Genomic DNA, 17,078 nt, shown 5'->3' with positions numbered 1-17,078 from the left:
GTTAATAGTCCTCTCACTCTGTGGATTCTTCCTGCAAAGGAGAAAACCCAGATCATTCAACAAGCAGCTCTGTGCATAAAGGCAGACACAGGATCCAGTATTGGCCTAGCCCATTCAAAGGGTTGGGCTTGGGCAAATAATATAGCAACAAAAGATAACTGTGTAAACAAGAATCAGTGTGATTAGTGCCAAGGTGGGTGCTTATTACTAGACTCAAGGAAGTGACTGAACTATATATATATATATATATACACACACACACACACGCATATGTATTTATTCATTTATTTATTTTGTCTTTTGTCTTTTTAGGGCCACACGGGCACACATATGGAGGTTCCCAGGATAGGGGTCTAATTGGAGCTACGGCTGCCAGCCTACACCACAGCCCCAGCAACGCTGGATCTGAGCTGCATCTGCAACCTACACTACAGCTCACGGCAACGCCGGATCCTTAACCCACTGAACGAGGCCAGGGATCAAACCCGCAACCCCATGGTTCCTAGTTGGATTCGTTTCCACTGTGCCACGACAGGAACGCCAAGATATTTTTTAAAGGAACTTTCCATTAAAAATAGGGGATCTTAACAGCAGTTCAGGGAAAGATTACTTTTGGACAGACTGTCATAAACAACAAATACCAAAACATTTGTATGATGGTTTCAGTCCTCAACCCTTGTACTCATTTGGCTAAGTCTTTGAAAGTTAGTCTAATTCTGGTACACTCCAGAACTAATTAGGAAGAGCTCTCCTGGTACCAGTACCAATACAGTGGAAATAAAATAGCAATATTCGCTTAGAAGTGAGTTGCAAAATGTGTACCACAGCTATCTCTCTAGTTACTAGCTACTTCATCCATACTGCCTAACCCCCGGCCCCACTTAGCTTAAGTAAAGTCAAGGGTGCATTTTAAAGTACTGAATGACTGAACTTGGCTATTCCTATAAAACCAAATGTTCTAGTAATTAATGTGGGTTTTTTTTATGTGCATATATGACTTTTCAGTTTTCCAAGAAATAGAATAGAGTAAAATATTCTTAATTGCATTGAACCTCTGTCCTTGATTAGTGGGGGAAATCAAGTTTAGAGTTTAGGTGAAGGACTTAGACATCAGCTAATAAGTGTTAAAACCAAGAGTCAAGCACAGGGATATCCACCTTAAAAATGTTTATGTTTAGTCACTATTGTTACCTTTTTATACACATCTAGTATAAACACTGATAAATGTGAGTGATTTTGGATGTTTGAACATGGGTAACAGAGTTTTCTGTATTAGAACATGAGTTACCTAGGCTAACAATTCATTAAGCAGCTTTAGAAGTAAATTATTCATTTGGCTAGTATGAGACAGCTAAATCTGGACTGGGTTTATTTTTTGAGAAAGGAATATTTGTGTGTACATATATGTTTATATATATTAATCACTATTCTTAGTGATTGTTTTGATTCGACTGGAAAAGCTTCTTTAGCATAGCAAACTGAAATGTAAACTTAAAAAAAAATGCACATTTCTTAAATGGGAATACTTAGGAACACATTTAAAATGTAAATTATTTTTTTCTTTGAAAAGGCAGAAGAAATTAGAAGTGGCCATGGAAGAAGAAGGATTAGCAGATGAAGAGGTAACTGAGCTGTAATTACTGTGACTCTGGTTAACAATACTCTGTTATATACTTGGAAGTTGTTTTTTCTGTTTTTTGTTGTTGTTGTTTTGCTTTTTAGGGCTGCACCTGTGACATATGGAGGTTCCCAGGCTAGGGGTCTAAGCAGAGCTGTTGCTGCCAGCCTATGCCACAGCCACAGCAGGATCCGAGCCACATTTGTAACCTACACCACAGCTTACAAGCAACGCTGGATCCAAAACCCACTGAGCAAGGCCAGGGATCAAACCCGCAACCTCATGGTTCCTAGTTGGATTCATTTCTGCTGCGCCATGACGGAAACTCCTATACTTGAAAGTTCTTAAGAGAGTAAATCTAAATGTTCTACCAAAAAAAAAAAATGGTTATATGAGGTAATAGATGTTTAACTTACCTTATTGTCATACTCGTTTCAGGATATATACTTGTATCAAATCATCACATTGTATGTACACTTTAAACTTACACAATATTATATGCCAATTATATCTCAATAAAAGGGGAAAAAACCATAATGACTGTATAAAAGCAGCCCCAGTGACCTTTTCATTCATTGCTGTCAGGTGATTTTACAACTTGAAAAATGTGGATTTCATATTTGAACGTGGGCTTTTGACTTTGTCGCTGTGATGGACATCTTTGAAAGCAGGAAGCTTTTTTTTTTTTTTTTTTTTTTTTAATTCCAAGAACATATATTCAGTGAACAGGATCTACACTACTCTAATAGGCATGAGGAGACGACTCCAAGAAGGATCAATCAATTGTCCAGTCTCCTTAAAATTTTTTCCAAAATATATCTTCGAACTACCCAGTTCTCTCTTCCAGTGCCATGAACCTAGTGGTGTAAACCACCTGTATTTCACCTGCAGAGTCACTGCCCCCAGTGTTCTCTCCTCCCCCATCCTGAGCCACATTCCCACACCCAGTTTTTCTGTACACTTCAGTCAGGGTGATTTGTCAAAAACCAGATCTGACCACGTCACTCTTTTGCTTAGTGCCTTTGCCTGGCTCCCAGGTGTTCTCAGGAGAAGACCAGCTCTTTAACATGAGTGTCGAGGGCCCTGTATGATTCGGCCTCTTCTTCCCTCCAGCCACCTCCAGGCTGACCAATATTAAGTTACTTTCATTCCCATTTCTCTTGCCTATGGACCTTTTCCTGTGCTCTTTCTGCTGCTTGGACCTTTTCCTTCCTCCTGCCCAACTCCCGTTATCCTTCCACATGCTTTCAGTCTCACTTTAGGCATCACTTTCCCTGGGGAATCTTCCCTGGTCTCATGAGGTGCTCCTTCTGTCTGCTACCTTCATCTGCACTGCTCCTGCCCCCATGGCAGCCTTCGAATATCATCTCCCAGAGTGAAAACTCCATAAAGCCTTATTCAGCATGGCATCTCCAGGGCTGGCAGAGGGGTAGGAGAAATATTTGGTGAGTAAATGAACAAATGGACAGTGGATCTCTCCCCAAGGAGCTTACAGATGGGAACGAGGGAATTACATGTGTGTGCACATGAAAATGTGAATACATGACAGAATGTGGCAAACTTTGAAAATACAGAGGGTTTTTTTTTTTCCACCTAATTTAGGGGATCAGAAAAGGTTTCATGGAAGAATTAACAGTTGATTTGAATCTTAAAGAAATAGGTGGCATTTACGTTATCATTATAAATATCGTTATATTTAAAATATTGAATATATGCAGAATATTGAACTTGAATAATGAATTGAATGAAAACAGATGCCCAGGGGCCAAGCAGGTAACATAAATGAGAAAAGCTGGCCAAGGTGGTCTCACAATGACATCTTAGGTTATATTCTTTTATCTAATGTACTTTGCATATTCAACTCATAATTTTTTTTTCGTTTCCACAGGGAAATAGATTATTATTATTATTATTTGGCCTTGTTCTAAAATATTTGCTCCTTGGAGTTCCCCTGGTGGCTCAGTGGTTAACGGATCCAACTAGGAACCATGAGGTAGTGGGTTCAATCCCTGGCCTCGCTCAGTGGGTTAAGGATCCAACGTTGCTGTGAGCTGTGGGGTAGATTGCAGACTCGGCTCAGATCTGGCGTTGCTGTGGCTCTGGCGAAGGCTGGCAGCTATAGCTCCCATCAGACCCCTAGCCTGGGAACTTCATATGCCATGAGTGCGGCCCTAAAAAGACAAAAAGCCAAAAAAATAAAAAATAATAATAATAAAATAAAATATTTGCTCCTCACAGTTTATCTTTTGATAAAGACATACTGCTTTTCACTTTACTGGAAGAAAACAAGAGCACTGACCCGATTATCCCTGGTGACTGGCACCATGGTGGGGATGGACCAGTCCCAAGCTACTTGCTGCCCATCTGAGGCTGTTCTGTGGGCCTAGTGACGCTAAGCTCTGTTTTTTAAGAGAAGCTGGGAATCTGGGCTTTTATAAAATTGCCTGCTTTTAAAAATATTGGCAGATCATTAGAGTGTTTTAAAAACAACTTGGAGGCCAAAGCAAATGCATCTGTGAGTGGAAGTACACCTTCCAGCTTGCGACCTCTGGTGTCCGTGCCAGGAAGTACAAAGTACCTAGAGCAATTTTCTTTAATTCTCCTAAATAGCTTGTAGGAAATATGAGGTGATTTTACCCCTAAAAATGCCCAGTGGCTCATAATGACCATTTATCAAGTGTTTAACATTTTTAGTAAAAATATTTGAATTCTGCAAATTCTTATTGTTAGGCCTACGCTATGTCCTTGACTTTCACATTCTATAAAATAGACTTTACATAACTCTCTCAACCTCATGTACAATATGTTGGAACCATCTTTATGTGGGGTGGGTCTTTTCAAAGCAAAATTGTTTTATAAAATAAATTATCTTTAACTCATTCTGTAATAGAAAATAATTTGTGAAAGTTATGTGTGAAAACTAAACTATATATATAAAGTGGCTATGAAAAGCATCTATACTGAGAGGAAGTTGATAGCTGACCCTTTCATATCTTAAACCTTCTGTGTACTCTGTCTTCTACCAAAACTGAGCAGTCTATAGATTGAGAGTTTGAGGAACGCCCATTTGAAAAGGAATGGGGGAAAAAAGGAAAATGATGTATTTCTAATTCATCCCACTTAAAATCCCATCCAACACGGAATATTATTTACTCTAATGGAGACCCAAACTGGGCAAGTTGAAGCTACAAAAGAGCCATGAAATGTTAAGCCTGTCTGTGATTTTTGTTGTCATCTTTGGAGAGGAAAGATGGTGATTACCAGAAAAGTGTTATTTGTTTTCAAGATGACTTAATCTACACAAGTCATGAGCAGATAGATCAACATGCCTTTTTTTTATTGATTTTTTGTTTTGTTTTGTTTTTAAATGTGAACTTGCTTCAGCTCCCTCTGGACTACAACATGGACACATGGATTTTGATGCTATGGAATAGATTTTTTTAAAGTAATGTAACGGTGTCATAGGTGATTTCCCCCCTTTTTGGTAGGATTATGTAGTCCATAAACTTTTTTTTGCCATTAAATAGTTGTCCCCCAAACTACATAAACATTATTTACTTGCTACACCACCCAACCTATCTGATAGGAATGAGCATTGTTTTCTTTGTCTATCTATTTTGAGCGTAATTTATGAACCTGTGTGATAAGGTCATCTTTTACGTTGAGATTAGACCAGTTTCTGATTCTATATCCAACTGTATTGTTTTGTAATCCATAAAGTCTGAAATCCAAAATGCCTTTCGAATTCTTATGTTTTATTCACTTATATAATTTTTAAAAGGTCTTTACTGCTTTGAAAGACGATGCCATAGTGCCACCATGTGGCCTTTTTTAAAATTAGAGTCAAAGTTTAAAACAAGCTACTTTTTTGGAGATACCCATTTGTTTTACTAGTAATTCATTTTCCAACATTATTATTCAGAAGGCATTTTTAAACAAAAAACGTCTTCGCTGTTTCCACCACTTATGTGCCTGAGTGTGTGACATCATTTAAAGCTATTAGATTGAAGACATAATTTAATAATTTTATCCTATTAGATTAACTTTGTTAGCAGTATCAGAATTCCATTGTATTGATAATAGATATTTGCATATTTCTAATTAATAGCTCACCTTACCCTTTTGAAAACACACACACAAGAGTAGAAAGGGACTATTCTGTTGTTATATCTTAAACTGCATTTAGGAGTAATGCTTCTGAACCATTACAGTCATTTTGATTCATTTCCTCCTCACACCTGAACCACCAAAGGCTTCATGCGATTCAGTTGAAGATGAACTGAGGTTTAATTTTTTTCACTTATTTTGTTTGTTACCCATCCTATGTGTTACCCATCCTCTTCTCTACTAGGTAGAGGTAATTTGACATGATCCTATGCGAAAAACAGAATTTTGTTTGGTGAGGGGAGAAATGAGGTCTAAAACAAATAAATGCCCATTCCAAGTATAACCTTCAGGCATTTCATAATATTTCTTACTAATGGTAGTTATTTTTTGTGATCTTTGGAGAATTTATGAAATTCTTGATTTGCGTATATTAGAATTTTTTGTTTAATTATTTTTTAAGTGCAGTCTCATTTTCAAGCAGTGTGCCAAGTCTCAAGCAGTTTATTAAAAATTTGTCCAGAATAAATTCTACCATAAATAAGGCTATATGGAAATACTGCTGTTGTGTTATTTTGGTGTTGTATGTCTCAGTAGTTGTGATAGAACGACCTTAGAAATTAGGGAATTGAAGCAAAGTAGACTTCTCGACAGAGTGAAAATCAGTATCAGATTTTATTCTATTAGCATTCCCTAAAGTTTAATTTTTATTTTTGAACTAAGTTGGCATATAGATGAAGGAATATGTGAACTAGTAAAGATGAACTATCCAATGGAGTCCGCATCAAGAATAAAGGTTTATTAATTATTTGGGGGTTTTTGGTTTTTTGGTGGTTTTTTTTGGTCTTTTGTCTTTTTTAAGGCCACACCTGCAGCATATTGAGGTTCCCAGGCTAGGGGTCTAATCAGAGCTGTTGGTACCAGCCTATGCCAGAGCCACAGCAATGCCAGATCCGAGCCGCATCCGAGACCTACACCACAGCTCATGGCAACGCCGGATCCTTAACCCACTGAGCGAGGCCCGGAATCGAACCTACAACCTCATGGTCCCTAGTCAGATTTGTTTCTGCTGCGCCACGACAGGAACTCCAGGGTATATTGTTCAACATTTAAAAACATTTTCTTTAGACTTTTTTTCATGCTTTATAAATATTCAACTTCGGTAAATAAGTTATAGCACTAGCATATCATATTTAAGATACATTACCCCCATTATAGCCTGTTTCATCTTTAGTACTCTAGGCTTCCTTTGAGACAGTCTGATTTTAGATTTTTTTTTAAATTTTTACTTATTTATTTTTTATTGAAGTATAGTTGATTTACAATGTTGTAACAATTCTGCTGTGCAGCAAGTTGACATATATATGTATGTCTTCCATCATGGTCTGTCCCAAGAGACTGAATATAGTTCCCTGTGCTATGCAGTAGGACCTCATTGCTTATCCATTCTAACTGTAAAAGTTTGCATCTATCAATCTTAAATTGTCTTCCATCATGGTCTGTCCCAAGAGACTGAATATAGTTCCCTGTGCTATGTAATAGGACCTCATTGCTTATCCATTCTAAATGTAAAAGTTTGCATCTATCAACCCCAAACTCCCAGTCCCTCCGCCTCCCCCTTGGCAACCTCAAGTCTATGTCTGTGAGTCTGCGAATGATCTGATTTTAAAGTCATCTTTTTAAACTGTTCTTTTTTTAATAGAAAAAGTTACGCCGATCACAACATGCTCGCAAGGAAACAGAGTTCTTACGGCTAAAGAGGACCAGACTTGGCTTGGATGATTTTGAGTCTCTGAAAGTTATAGGAAGAGGAGCGTTTGGAGAGGTGTGCTTCTTTTTTAAAGTTACTGCTGTTGAAAATATATATCTTGATATAGTTTAAAATATGTATTAGAATAGTTTAATATATGTTAAAGTAGTATAATGTATTAAAAGGTGAATTAACATAGCTTATTTTTAATAGAATTCCTAAAATACCAGCAATGGCAAATTGCAACGCCACTTTCTTTAAAGGAGCCTACCTTTGACTCCTAAATAAATAGCAGTGATTAATTAGCGTTTATGTTATGAATTTTTACATTCTAGGTGCGGTTGGTCCAAAAGAAAGATACAGGCCATATCTATGCAATGAAGATATTGAGGAAAGCTGATATGCTTGAAAAAGAGCAGGTATGAGTTCTTGAACACATGTTAACCAAAGGACGGTCCACCGACTAGGTGTTGGAATAAGTGTTAAATACTGGGATTTTTAAAAAGAAACCTCCACATCTTCCTATTGGTAGCATGTTTCATTGTTTCTCAATTTTTATAGTTAAAATTTCTTCCAAATTTGTAATCCACTTTACATGTCTGTTCGGGCTGTCATAACAAAACACCACAGACTGGGTGGCTCAAACAACAGAATTTTCTTTTCTGGGGTCTTTTCTTACCAGGATGCTCGCTAACCCTCCCTCTTATGACCTCACTGAACCTTGATTACCCCCTTAGAGGGCCCATCTCCAAATCCAGTCACACGGGGGCAGGGTTAGTGCTTCACCTTAGGAATTTTAGGGGAGATAGAGAGGGGCACAAACATTCAGTCCAGAATAAAATACTTCTTCTCTAACTTCAGTGAAAATAGGACCGTTCTCAGTACACTAGTCCCTATCACACAGCAAATAAGCAAACCAGTCTCCTGAGACTCTCACCCCTCCAATTTCATGCTCCTGGGTTTCCCATGACTTGATGCTGTTTATGGGGTGGCCATAATTTTGGAAGCATCAGTGGTATTATTTTATGTGTTCACCTGTGTTTCCAGTCTGGGCAGATGTTCTTAGACCCCTAAGTGGGTACATATGCTGGTGAAGGATTGGGCAGTGGGGGTGTAGAGGGAAATGGCACCACTCTGTACCTAGTGCTTGATTTCAGGTTTTCAGTCCCACCTAGCATTTCCTTTGTTATAATAGCAGCATGATGTTGATTTTTATTTAAATATGGCCCACTTGAGTTTTCACAACATTATTTCACTTTATTTCTATTCCATTCATTCAGCAAGTATTTATTAGCTGCCTACGATGTATCAGATATTAGTCTAGGTTTTGGGAATACAGTGATTAATAGGACAAACACCTGATTCTTGATCACTTAACAGTCATAGGGAAAATGGGTGGACCACTATTTCAAATAGTCATGGCTGACAAGTGCTATGAAGAAAAATTTTACAAAAGGAATAAAGTGATGCAGATGAAGAAGGCTTTAGGAGGAAGAATTAGGTGAGGGAAGGTTCTCTGAGGATGTTGGATGAGAGACTGAGTAATGAGACAGAGTGACACCTAACACTCTGGCAGAACAAAGGTCCAGGGAGCAAAGGCAGAGGCCCTGAGGCAGGAATAAGCTTGTCCTGCTCAGAGCAGAGAAAGAAGCCACCGTGTCTAGACCCCAGTGAGGGGAGGCGGGAGGTGAAGTGGGAGGGGGGCAAGGACCAGATTACACTGATCTTTGAAGTCCAAGAAATGGCATATGGGTCTTACTCTGAATGCATCTCGAAGACACTGTCTTGTTTGAATAGAGAAGTGGCATGTCTGATAGGTGTTTCACAAAGAGAACTCAAACTCTTTGCTAGCTGGTAGGATAAACAAGAGTTGAAACAGGGAGAACACTTGAGTGACTGGGTAATGATTCCAGCCAGGATGTGATTGTGGCATATACAGTAGTGTGGGGTTCTGGCAGTAAAGTAGAAGAAAAGTCAAACAGATTAAGTACATGTTTTCATGGGACAGCCAGCAGTATTTTCTGTGACTATGTTGGGGTGTCAGAGGAAGGTAGTAGGAAATGAAGGAAGAATCAAGGATAGTAGGAGTTTTACCTAGGAATGGGATGCATGATGGTATCATTTTCTCATGTAGAGAAGACTGAGGAAGGAACAGGTTTGGTGACAGTGGGAATCAAGGGCTCTTTTTGTGGCCTATTAAGTATGAGCCCCCTCTTAGATATCCATGTAGAGATAATTATGTCAGTGTCAGATAGAATATGGAGAGAAGTTTGACTGGATACATAATTTGGAAGTAATTAATATATTGACAATATTTAACGTAATGAGACAGATGAAATTGCCCAGGGAACGGATGTTGATAGAGAAGAAAAGAGGGCCTGGATTCAAGCCCTTAGGGAACACTAGGCAGAGGAGAAACCAGGAAAGGAGCCCCTGAAGGATTCCCTCTGATCAGTTAGGGGGAAATGAGGAGAACATGGTGTCCTGGAAGCCAGAAGGACGTGTTCAAAGGAGGAGGTGGATGGTCAAGTAGGTCGAATGCTGCTGAGGGAGGGGACAAGAGCAAGACAAGCCACTGGGTGTCACAGTTGGAGATGGAGCTATAGTAATAACTGTCCTCGAAGTTCCCGTCATGGCTCAGTGGTTAATGAATCCAACTAGAACCATGAGGTTGCGGGTTCGATCCCTGGCTTCACTCAGTGGGTTAAGGTTCCAGCATTGTCCTGAGCCATGGTGTAGGTCGCAGACACGGCTCGGATCTGGCGTTGCTGTGGCTGTGGTGTAGGCCGGTGGCTACAGCTTCGATTAGACCCCTAGTCTGGGAACCTCCATATGCTGCGGGTGCGGCCCTAGAAAAGACAATAAATAAATAAATAAATAACTGTTGTTGCCAAATTATTCAGTTGGAGATTCCATGGATTGGAGGAGGACCCTTCTTTGGAATAGTGGGAATGAAAATGAGAAGGAAGAAGTAGAGAACGTGAATATAGGTAAACCTTTCGTGTAAATCAGGAGAAAGATCATTTGGTAAAGTGCGATTTAGGATCAAAAGAATGTTGGTGGGTTTTGGGTTTTTTAATTTCCTTTGTTTCATTGCTGATTGAAAGGATCTAATAGAAAAACTGAAGATGCAGGAAAGAGGGGCAGATAATTAGAGTGCACTGGATAGCAAAGAAGTTGATCTATGCTAGGACTAGGGACCTGTTCATTAGAATAGGAAGGAAAAGCAGAGAAAGTGGGAACAAACAGGGTGGTTAATCTGGCAGTAAAGTGCCAGGTTCCTGCCTCACAGCAAATCAGGGAGGTCATCAGCAGGAGAAAAGGCCGAGCAGGTAGCTTGTTGGAGGGGTAAGGAGACAGAAGTTGTGAAATAGTCACAACTCTTGACTTGAAGTGCGGGAAAGCAAATGCAGTTGAATGTCCATTGAGATTTGTAACCACACGTAAAGTGAAACCAGTTTGTGTAGTTGGGGGATTTTTCTCTAGTAATATTTGGTTACTCTGGGCAGGTGAGAATAGACAGAAGTATGGGCTTAACTAGGGTTGGTGTTTTGCCAGGCAAATCTAGCAAAGGAAGAAAAGGACAGGGGAGTTGAAGGCATTTGCGAATGATAAAGGCTGGGTAGAGAAAGAAATGAAGTTCTGGGGGGGAGGAAGTAGAGAAAAAGTGGTTGGGTCCATGGAATGGAGATTAAAGTACTAGAATAAGTAAGAGACTTGGAAGGATAAAAGGCGAAGATAAGAAACAAAGTTGCTTAAAATTGAGGCTTTTATTTTATTTTAAAAAGGTTTTATTGCCATACCTTGCAGCTTATGGAAATTCTTGGGCCAGGTGTTGAATCGGAGTAGCAGCTGGAGATTGTGCCAAAGCCACAGCAACACTGGATCTGAGCTGCGTCTGTGATCTACACTGCAGCTTAAGGCAATGCCAGATGCTTAACCCACTGAGCGAGGCCAGGGATCGAACCCATGTCCTCACAGAGATAATGTCAGGTCCCTCACCCACTGAGCCACAAAGGGAACTCCCAAAATTGAGACTTTAGAGGGGGGACAGTTATTGGTGATGGGAAGGACAAGAAGATTACCCTGGGTGGCTGAGGTGTAGTGGAGAGGATCATCGGAGGTGAGGACGAAGTCCAGGAGCTGTGTAGATATTTGTTTGATGGTTCATCCTAATGGATGGTGGTTTGTCCTCATGGATGTTGAAATCTGTCCATGAGTGGAAAGTATTGAAAGGAAGCAGCTGCGTCATGAATGGGTGAGCGGGTTGACCAGGAGTTCTGTCAGTGATCGCTGTGAGGAAGGATGAGGACTGATGGTGTCTTGCAACATGCACTGCAGAGGAGCTGGGGAGAAGGAAAGTGTCACCATGCTGCAGAAGCAGCCAGGAGAACGAGCAGTAGACGTACCCCATCACCAGCAGCACATGAGGGAAAGCAGGCCCTTCTGACAACTCCCTCTGCAGAAGCACAGGACCCTCAGTGGACAGTCCGCTTTCAGTTAGGATGAGAAGGTGACAGGAACTCCACAGAGATGAGGTGACAGGGGTTTTGTTGAACACAGGCTGATGCCAGGGGAAGAGGCTTAGAAGACAAGGAAGGTCGGGTTGTGTTAGGGAATTACAGATAATGATGGGAATAAATGTCTGGGTCAAGATGTAGAGCCTCAGAGATGGGGAGATGAACAGAAATCTTCTAACTAAGCCTCATGGGATTAGTCCTGGATAGGGTTTTAGAGGAAGGACAAAAGGCAGCAGTTATTTCTAGCCGTGGTCCTTAGTAACTAGCCACATGTGGCTATTGGGCACTTCATTGTAGACAGTCTGAATTGAGATATGCTGTGAACGGAAAATACCAAATTTTGAGGACTTGCTGCAGAAGAAAAAAAGAGAGTAAAATATCTCAATAATTTTTGTATTAATTACATACTGAAATGATAACATTTTAGATATAGAGGTTATAGAAACCATGTAGTTAAAAATAATTTCACCTGTTTCTTTTTACTATTTATGCAGCTACTAGAAAACTGAAAATGACATATGTGCCTTGCATTATATTTCTGTTGGACAGCCCTGGCCTAGAATATTTTGTAGGAGAATCTCTCTGTCAGTATCAGGTCTACTTTGCACAAGTAGGATTACTGCATTATATAATCGTATCTAGTTTTCCCCCTATATAAATTAGTCTACTTTTGTTACCATTGAATTTCATTTTAGAAAACCTTTTCCCCACTCAGTTCTAATGTCATTATTTTAAGCAGATGTTAACCGCTATGCAAAATTAAGTAGCAATTTTTCTCTCTTCTCTTGTGGTCTCAGATTACTGTGCCTTATACTTCTTATACTTTAGAAACATAGGCCCATTTTGAAAACATACCCTGTAATCTGGTTTTCAGATACTAAAAATAATCAAGCCAAGTTTACAATGTAGTTATTTTTCCTGACAATACTAGAGGCAACACCAAGAGTTTAAGGTTTTCCCTTTATGACCTTAAAATGCTTTGTAAAAGGCAATAGGTAGGAATTTTGATAACATTTTTCACTTTACAAGACAGTTCTAGAGAAATTTTTAGTTTTTTTTTTTGTCTTTTGTTGTTGTTTTTTTTTTTGTCTTTAATTTTCAGTTTTTTGATGCCAGAAGCAAGTTTTTAGTTGTTAATGTTTATTTTGGTGCTTTGATTTTCATCTCAGAGGATTTATATAATATAGTAGTCCCAAATATGGTATTTTAAGGAGATCACATTTTGTTACCATGAAAAGGTTTAGAAGATCTGTGTTCTCGTGTGCTTTAAGCCAGAGTTCATAATGACACACAATGAAAATAGCAAAAGTATAAAATCAGATCTTATTGTTAATCTTTGAAGAACCAATGTATGCATATATCAGTTCAAAAGCATCTGAAAATTGATTATACAAATCCCACAAATTACTGAGTTTATAAGTTTTCACACTACAAAATATTCATGTAATAGTAGCTCTAGTGACTAGACACTAGACAAAAGTCACATGAGCTCTAGTGACTGACAAAAGTCAGTAGCAAAACCCCCAAAGGTTATACAATAATTTGCTATAGATCATGTTCATAGATATTATAAAGGTTTATATTATAATTAAGTAACATCAAATTATTATAAATGTTTCTACGTCTTATTTTTTTTCCCCCTACTTCTTAAAAAACCAACCCAGTGGTTAAAGACCAGTCAGGCCCTTTGTTGGACTAGTAACAGGTAAAAATAGTTTACTAAGGACGTTGACTTTGTCATGCCTCTCTATAGGCCATCGCTTAGTACTTTTAACTTTTAAAAATTAGTCCCAGACCCTAAATTTGTATGACAAAGCCAAGATCCTTGGCTAGGTGGAGACTTTGGTTAGAAAATTTTTAAACTAATTGCTTTTCTACCTCAGAGGCCTCAGCTTCCCCTAATATACCTGTGATCCCACCTTTTCAGGCCTAAAGATATCACCTAAAATAAAGTTTTTCCTGAGCTTCTCCATATTTAATGAGAACATAACATGCGCACATATGTTTCAAATCTTTTCTAAAACTCCAGCTTTCCTTTTGACTGTTAAGGAACTGGGTTGATAATCGTTAAGAAATAAGCTTGGAAAATGTATAATGTGTTATAATTATTTTTCAAAATACATTCATCCAGGTGGCCCATATCCGAGCAGAAAGAGATATTTTGGTAGAAGCAGATGGTGCCTGGGTGGTGAAGATGTTTTACAGTTTTCAAGATAAGAGGAACCTTTATCTAATCATGGAATTTCTCCCTGGAGGTAAAAGCAAACATAGTAGCAATGACATTCTCACATAAGCACATCTTCATATCTAATTATAATTTTATTGACTAGATTTACTTTTATGTCCCTAGCACTGAGGTTTTACAGTCATGATTTTCTACTTTCTCCCATAATAATACTAATTTTGACCACAAATTGGATTATTTTGAAGAAATGATAAAGTTGGCACATTTTAAATATTACCATTCTGAATTTACAGTATACAGTTATTTAGATTGTTATAAGGCTAGAGTTAAGAACAAGTCACTAAGGAAGAAGGCAAAAATTCAGTGGGCAAATGATAGGCATTGTATAGAAGAGAAACTCGGGCTAGTCTACAAAGGTATAGGAAAATGTTCCCCTTCACCCATATTCAGGGAAATGCAAACTAAAACAAGAATGAGATTCTACTCACTCATCTGATTAGCAAAAGCATTAAAAGTCTGATGAGGCTGTAAGGGAAGCTGGCATCTCATCTATGCAAAGGAATCTCCTAACTCTTACAGACAGTTCATGGATACCAGTTAAGTTGAAAATGCTTGTGTCCTACAGTCTGGCAATCCTACAACCAGCCATATTCCCTAGGGATTCTCCCCCACATGTGCACAAGCGGCTTGTGAAAGGATGCTCATTGCACCAGTGTTGTAATAGCGAGAACTTGATGCAAGATACATGTCCATCAGTAGAAGAATAGATAAATGTGGCATAATTATGTGTTGAAATGTTTTACAGTAGTTAAAAGTCAGGAGCTGTATCTGTTCCAACAGTAAGATCTCAGAAACAAAGTAGAGTAATAAAGCAAGCTGTGGAATTATGCGTACACTTGGTATCACGTAATTTTAAAAATTTTTGAAACTTGAGTTTGAGAGTCTGTTCCATTTCCAGGTGTGCTTACACTGATTCATTTTCACAGTTCGACATAGTTCCCTTGGCAACTTCTTCTAGATGTTGAGTGGTAGATAATGTTTCCTTATCATCTCTGCTCTGATTTGATTTCACATACTTTCTACCTTAAAACCATTAAACATCACAAAACTTTTGTTTATGCAATGATTCTTTGAAAATTTGGCCCTAGAGATGGTTGGAGGTACACTGGGTAGATCATAAAATGCAAAACTCCAGCGTATGTTATATATTACAAAGAAATCTGTAATAAGCTATTCCCCTTTTTGAGGCATTTCTAATCCATGGTACTTATTTTCCTTTATTTAGGTGACATGATGACTTTGCTAATGAAGAAAGACACTTTGACAGAAGAGGAAACACAGTTCTACATTTCAGAGACTGTTCTGGCAATAGATGCCATCCACCAGTTGGGTTTCATCCACCGGGATATTAAACCAGACAATCTTTTATTGGATGCCAAGGCATGTGAATAAACTGGTGAATTATTAAGTTGCTGATTGTTTTATGTAGTAATAGAGCTGATTTTGTGATTGGAAATGGGCAACTGCAATTTATGTTATTGCTCACCCACATTATTTTGTAGAATGAGACAGTAGGAGAGAACACAGAAGTGAAATGACATCAAAGGAAAATCGGCTGTCATTATCATCTTCCATTTTCTGCTTCTTAAAATAATCATAATCAAATATTTATAATATTGAATTTCACCTTATGAATGTTAAGCTAAGAATAAGTTATTGCATTTAGAAGAAGAGTTTATAATAAGGCTTTGTCTCAAAGTGAACCTAATCTATTGATTTTATTAGGGTTTTTTTTTTTGTTTGTCTTTTAGGGTCATGTAAAATTATCTGATTTTGGTTTATGCACGGGCTTAAAGAAAGCTCATAGGACTGAATTCTACAGAAATCTTACACACAACCCACCAAGTGACTTCTGTAAGTCTGATTGTTTTTTTTTGTCATTTTTTTTTTCCTGTGTTGATTTAAGTCAGGACTGCTGAGGACTGAAGCTTCTCCCCCTTTCCTCACTCCTTAAACCAATGTATCTTAAATGCATATGTGTGAATTTGTCTTTTGATGAGAGTTTTTCCCTTGTGATTACAATTCTGTTTTGTTGAAATTAGCATTCCAGAACATGAACTCAAAGAGGAAAGCAGAAACATGGAAGAAGAACAGGAGACAACTGGTGAGTAGCCAAGTTTTGAAGAAAGAATTTTGTGTCCTGGTCCTAAATTCTCATTTGGTGTTTGCTTAGTAATTTGGATCTTTACAGCGATGAGTTCTTACTTTGTAGCAATAACTGAGCTTGTTCTAGGATCATCCGGTTTTCTTAGTTTCTCTGTAACATTTCCTTGCCTGTAAAGAAAAATACTGATTTTTACTTTATGATTTCACTTCAGAGTATTTTATTGAGCATATCTACAGTTATGTAATCTTTCTGTTTACTAGTAATTAGCACTTTCTACAAAACTCATCAAGATGAGTGGGACTGTAGTAAATGCCTTGTAATTTCCAGGGTTCTCTTTTCCCTACCTGTCCTGGTACAGCAAATAGCAATCAGCATAAGTAAGTCGTTGTGTGTTTCTAAGAACTTCATAGACAAACTAAATTGAAAATTTGGCATGTTAACAGTGTTACAATAAAATAGACAAAATCACCTTGGAAAGCAGGCTTTACCACAAATAAAATCAATGACTCCTTTAATGTGGAACAACACTGTTCTTTTGTTATTGTTGCTTTTTAGGGCCACAGGTGCAGCATATAGACATTCCCACACTGTCCATTTTTAACCCCACACTATTTCTCCTCCATTACTTAGCAAATCTTAGAATTGTTTGCCCCTTTTCCTTTTTCTCTTTATCCTGTTAACTAGGTCCATGAACACTGTCAAGGTTAGGAATGTGCCTTTTGACTTCAATTTCC

General features: G+C 38.4%; 1 protein-coding gene across 4 annotated transcripts in view; it reads left to right on the top strand.

Annotated features, from left to right (window-relative positions):
• The window catches only part of STK38L (serine/threonine kinase 38 like), an 84,062-nt gene that overhangs the window by 56,891 nt on the left and 10,093 nt on the right, over positions 1-17,078 (top strand). For all 4 annotated transcript variants that reach the window (XM_047787335.1, XM_047787332.1, XM_047787334.1 and 1 more), the window contains 7 exons: positions 1,571-1,622; positions 7,425-7,547; positions 7,808-7,891; positions 14,124-14,247; positions 15,463-15,617; positions 15,989-16,091; positions 16,280-16,341. In XM_047787335.1, the coding sequence (XP_047643291.1) occupies positions 1,571-1,622; positions 7,425-7,547; positions 7,808-7,891; positions 14,124-14,247; positions 15,463-15,617; positions 15,989-16,091; positions 16,280-16,341 (703 nt within the window). The remainder of the gene's footprint in view (positions 1-1,570; positions 1,623-7,424; positions 7,548-7,807; positions 7,892-14,123; positions 14,248-15,462; positions 15,618-15,988; positions 16,092-16,279; positions 16,342-17,078) is intronic.

This window comes from Phacochoerus africanus, chromosome 7 (assembly GCF_016906955.1).
Source record: "Phacochoerus africanus isolate WHEZ1 chromosome 7, ROS_Pafr_v1, whole genome shotgun sequence".
Lineage (NCBI taxonomy): Eukaryota > Metazoa > Chordata > Mammalia > Artiodactyla > Suidae > Phacochoerus > Phacochoerus africanus.
This window is presented reverse-complemented; position numbering and strand designations above follow the sequence as displayed.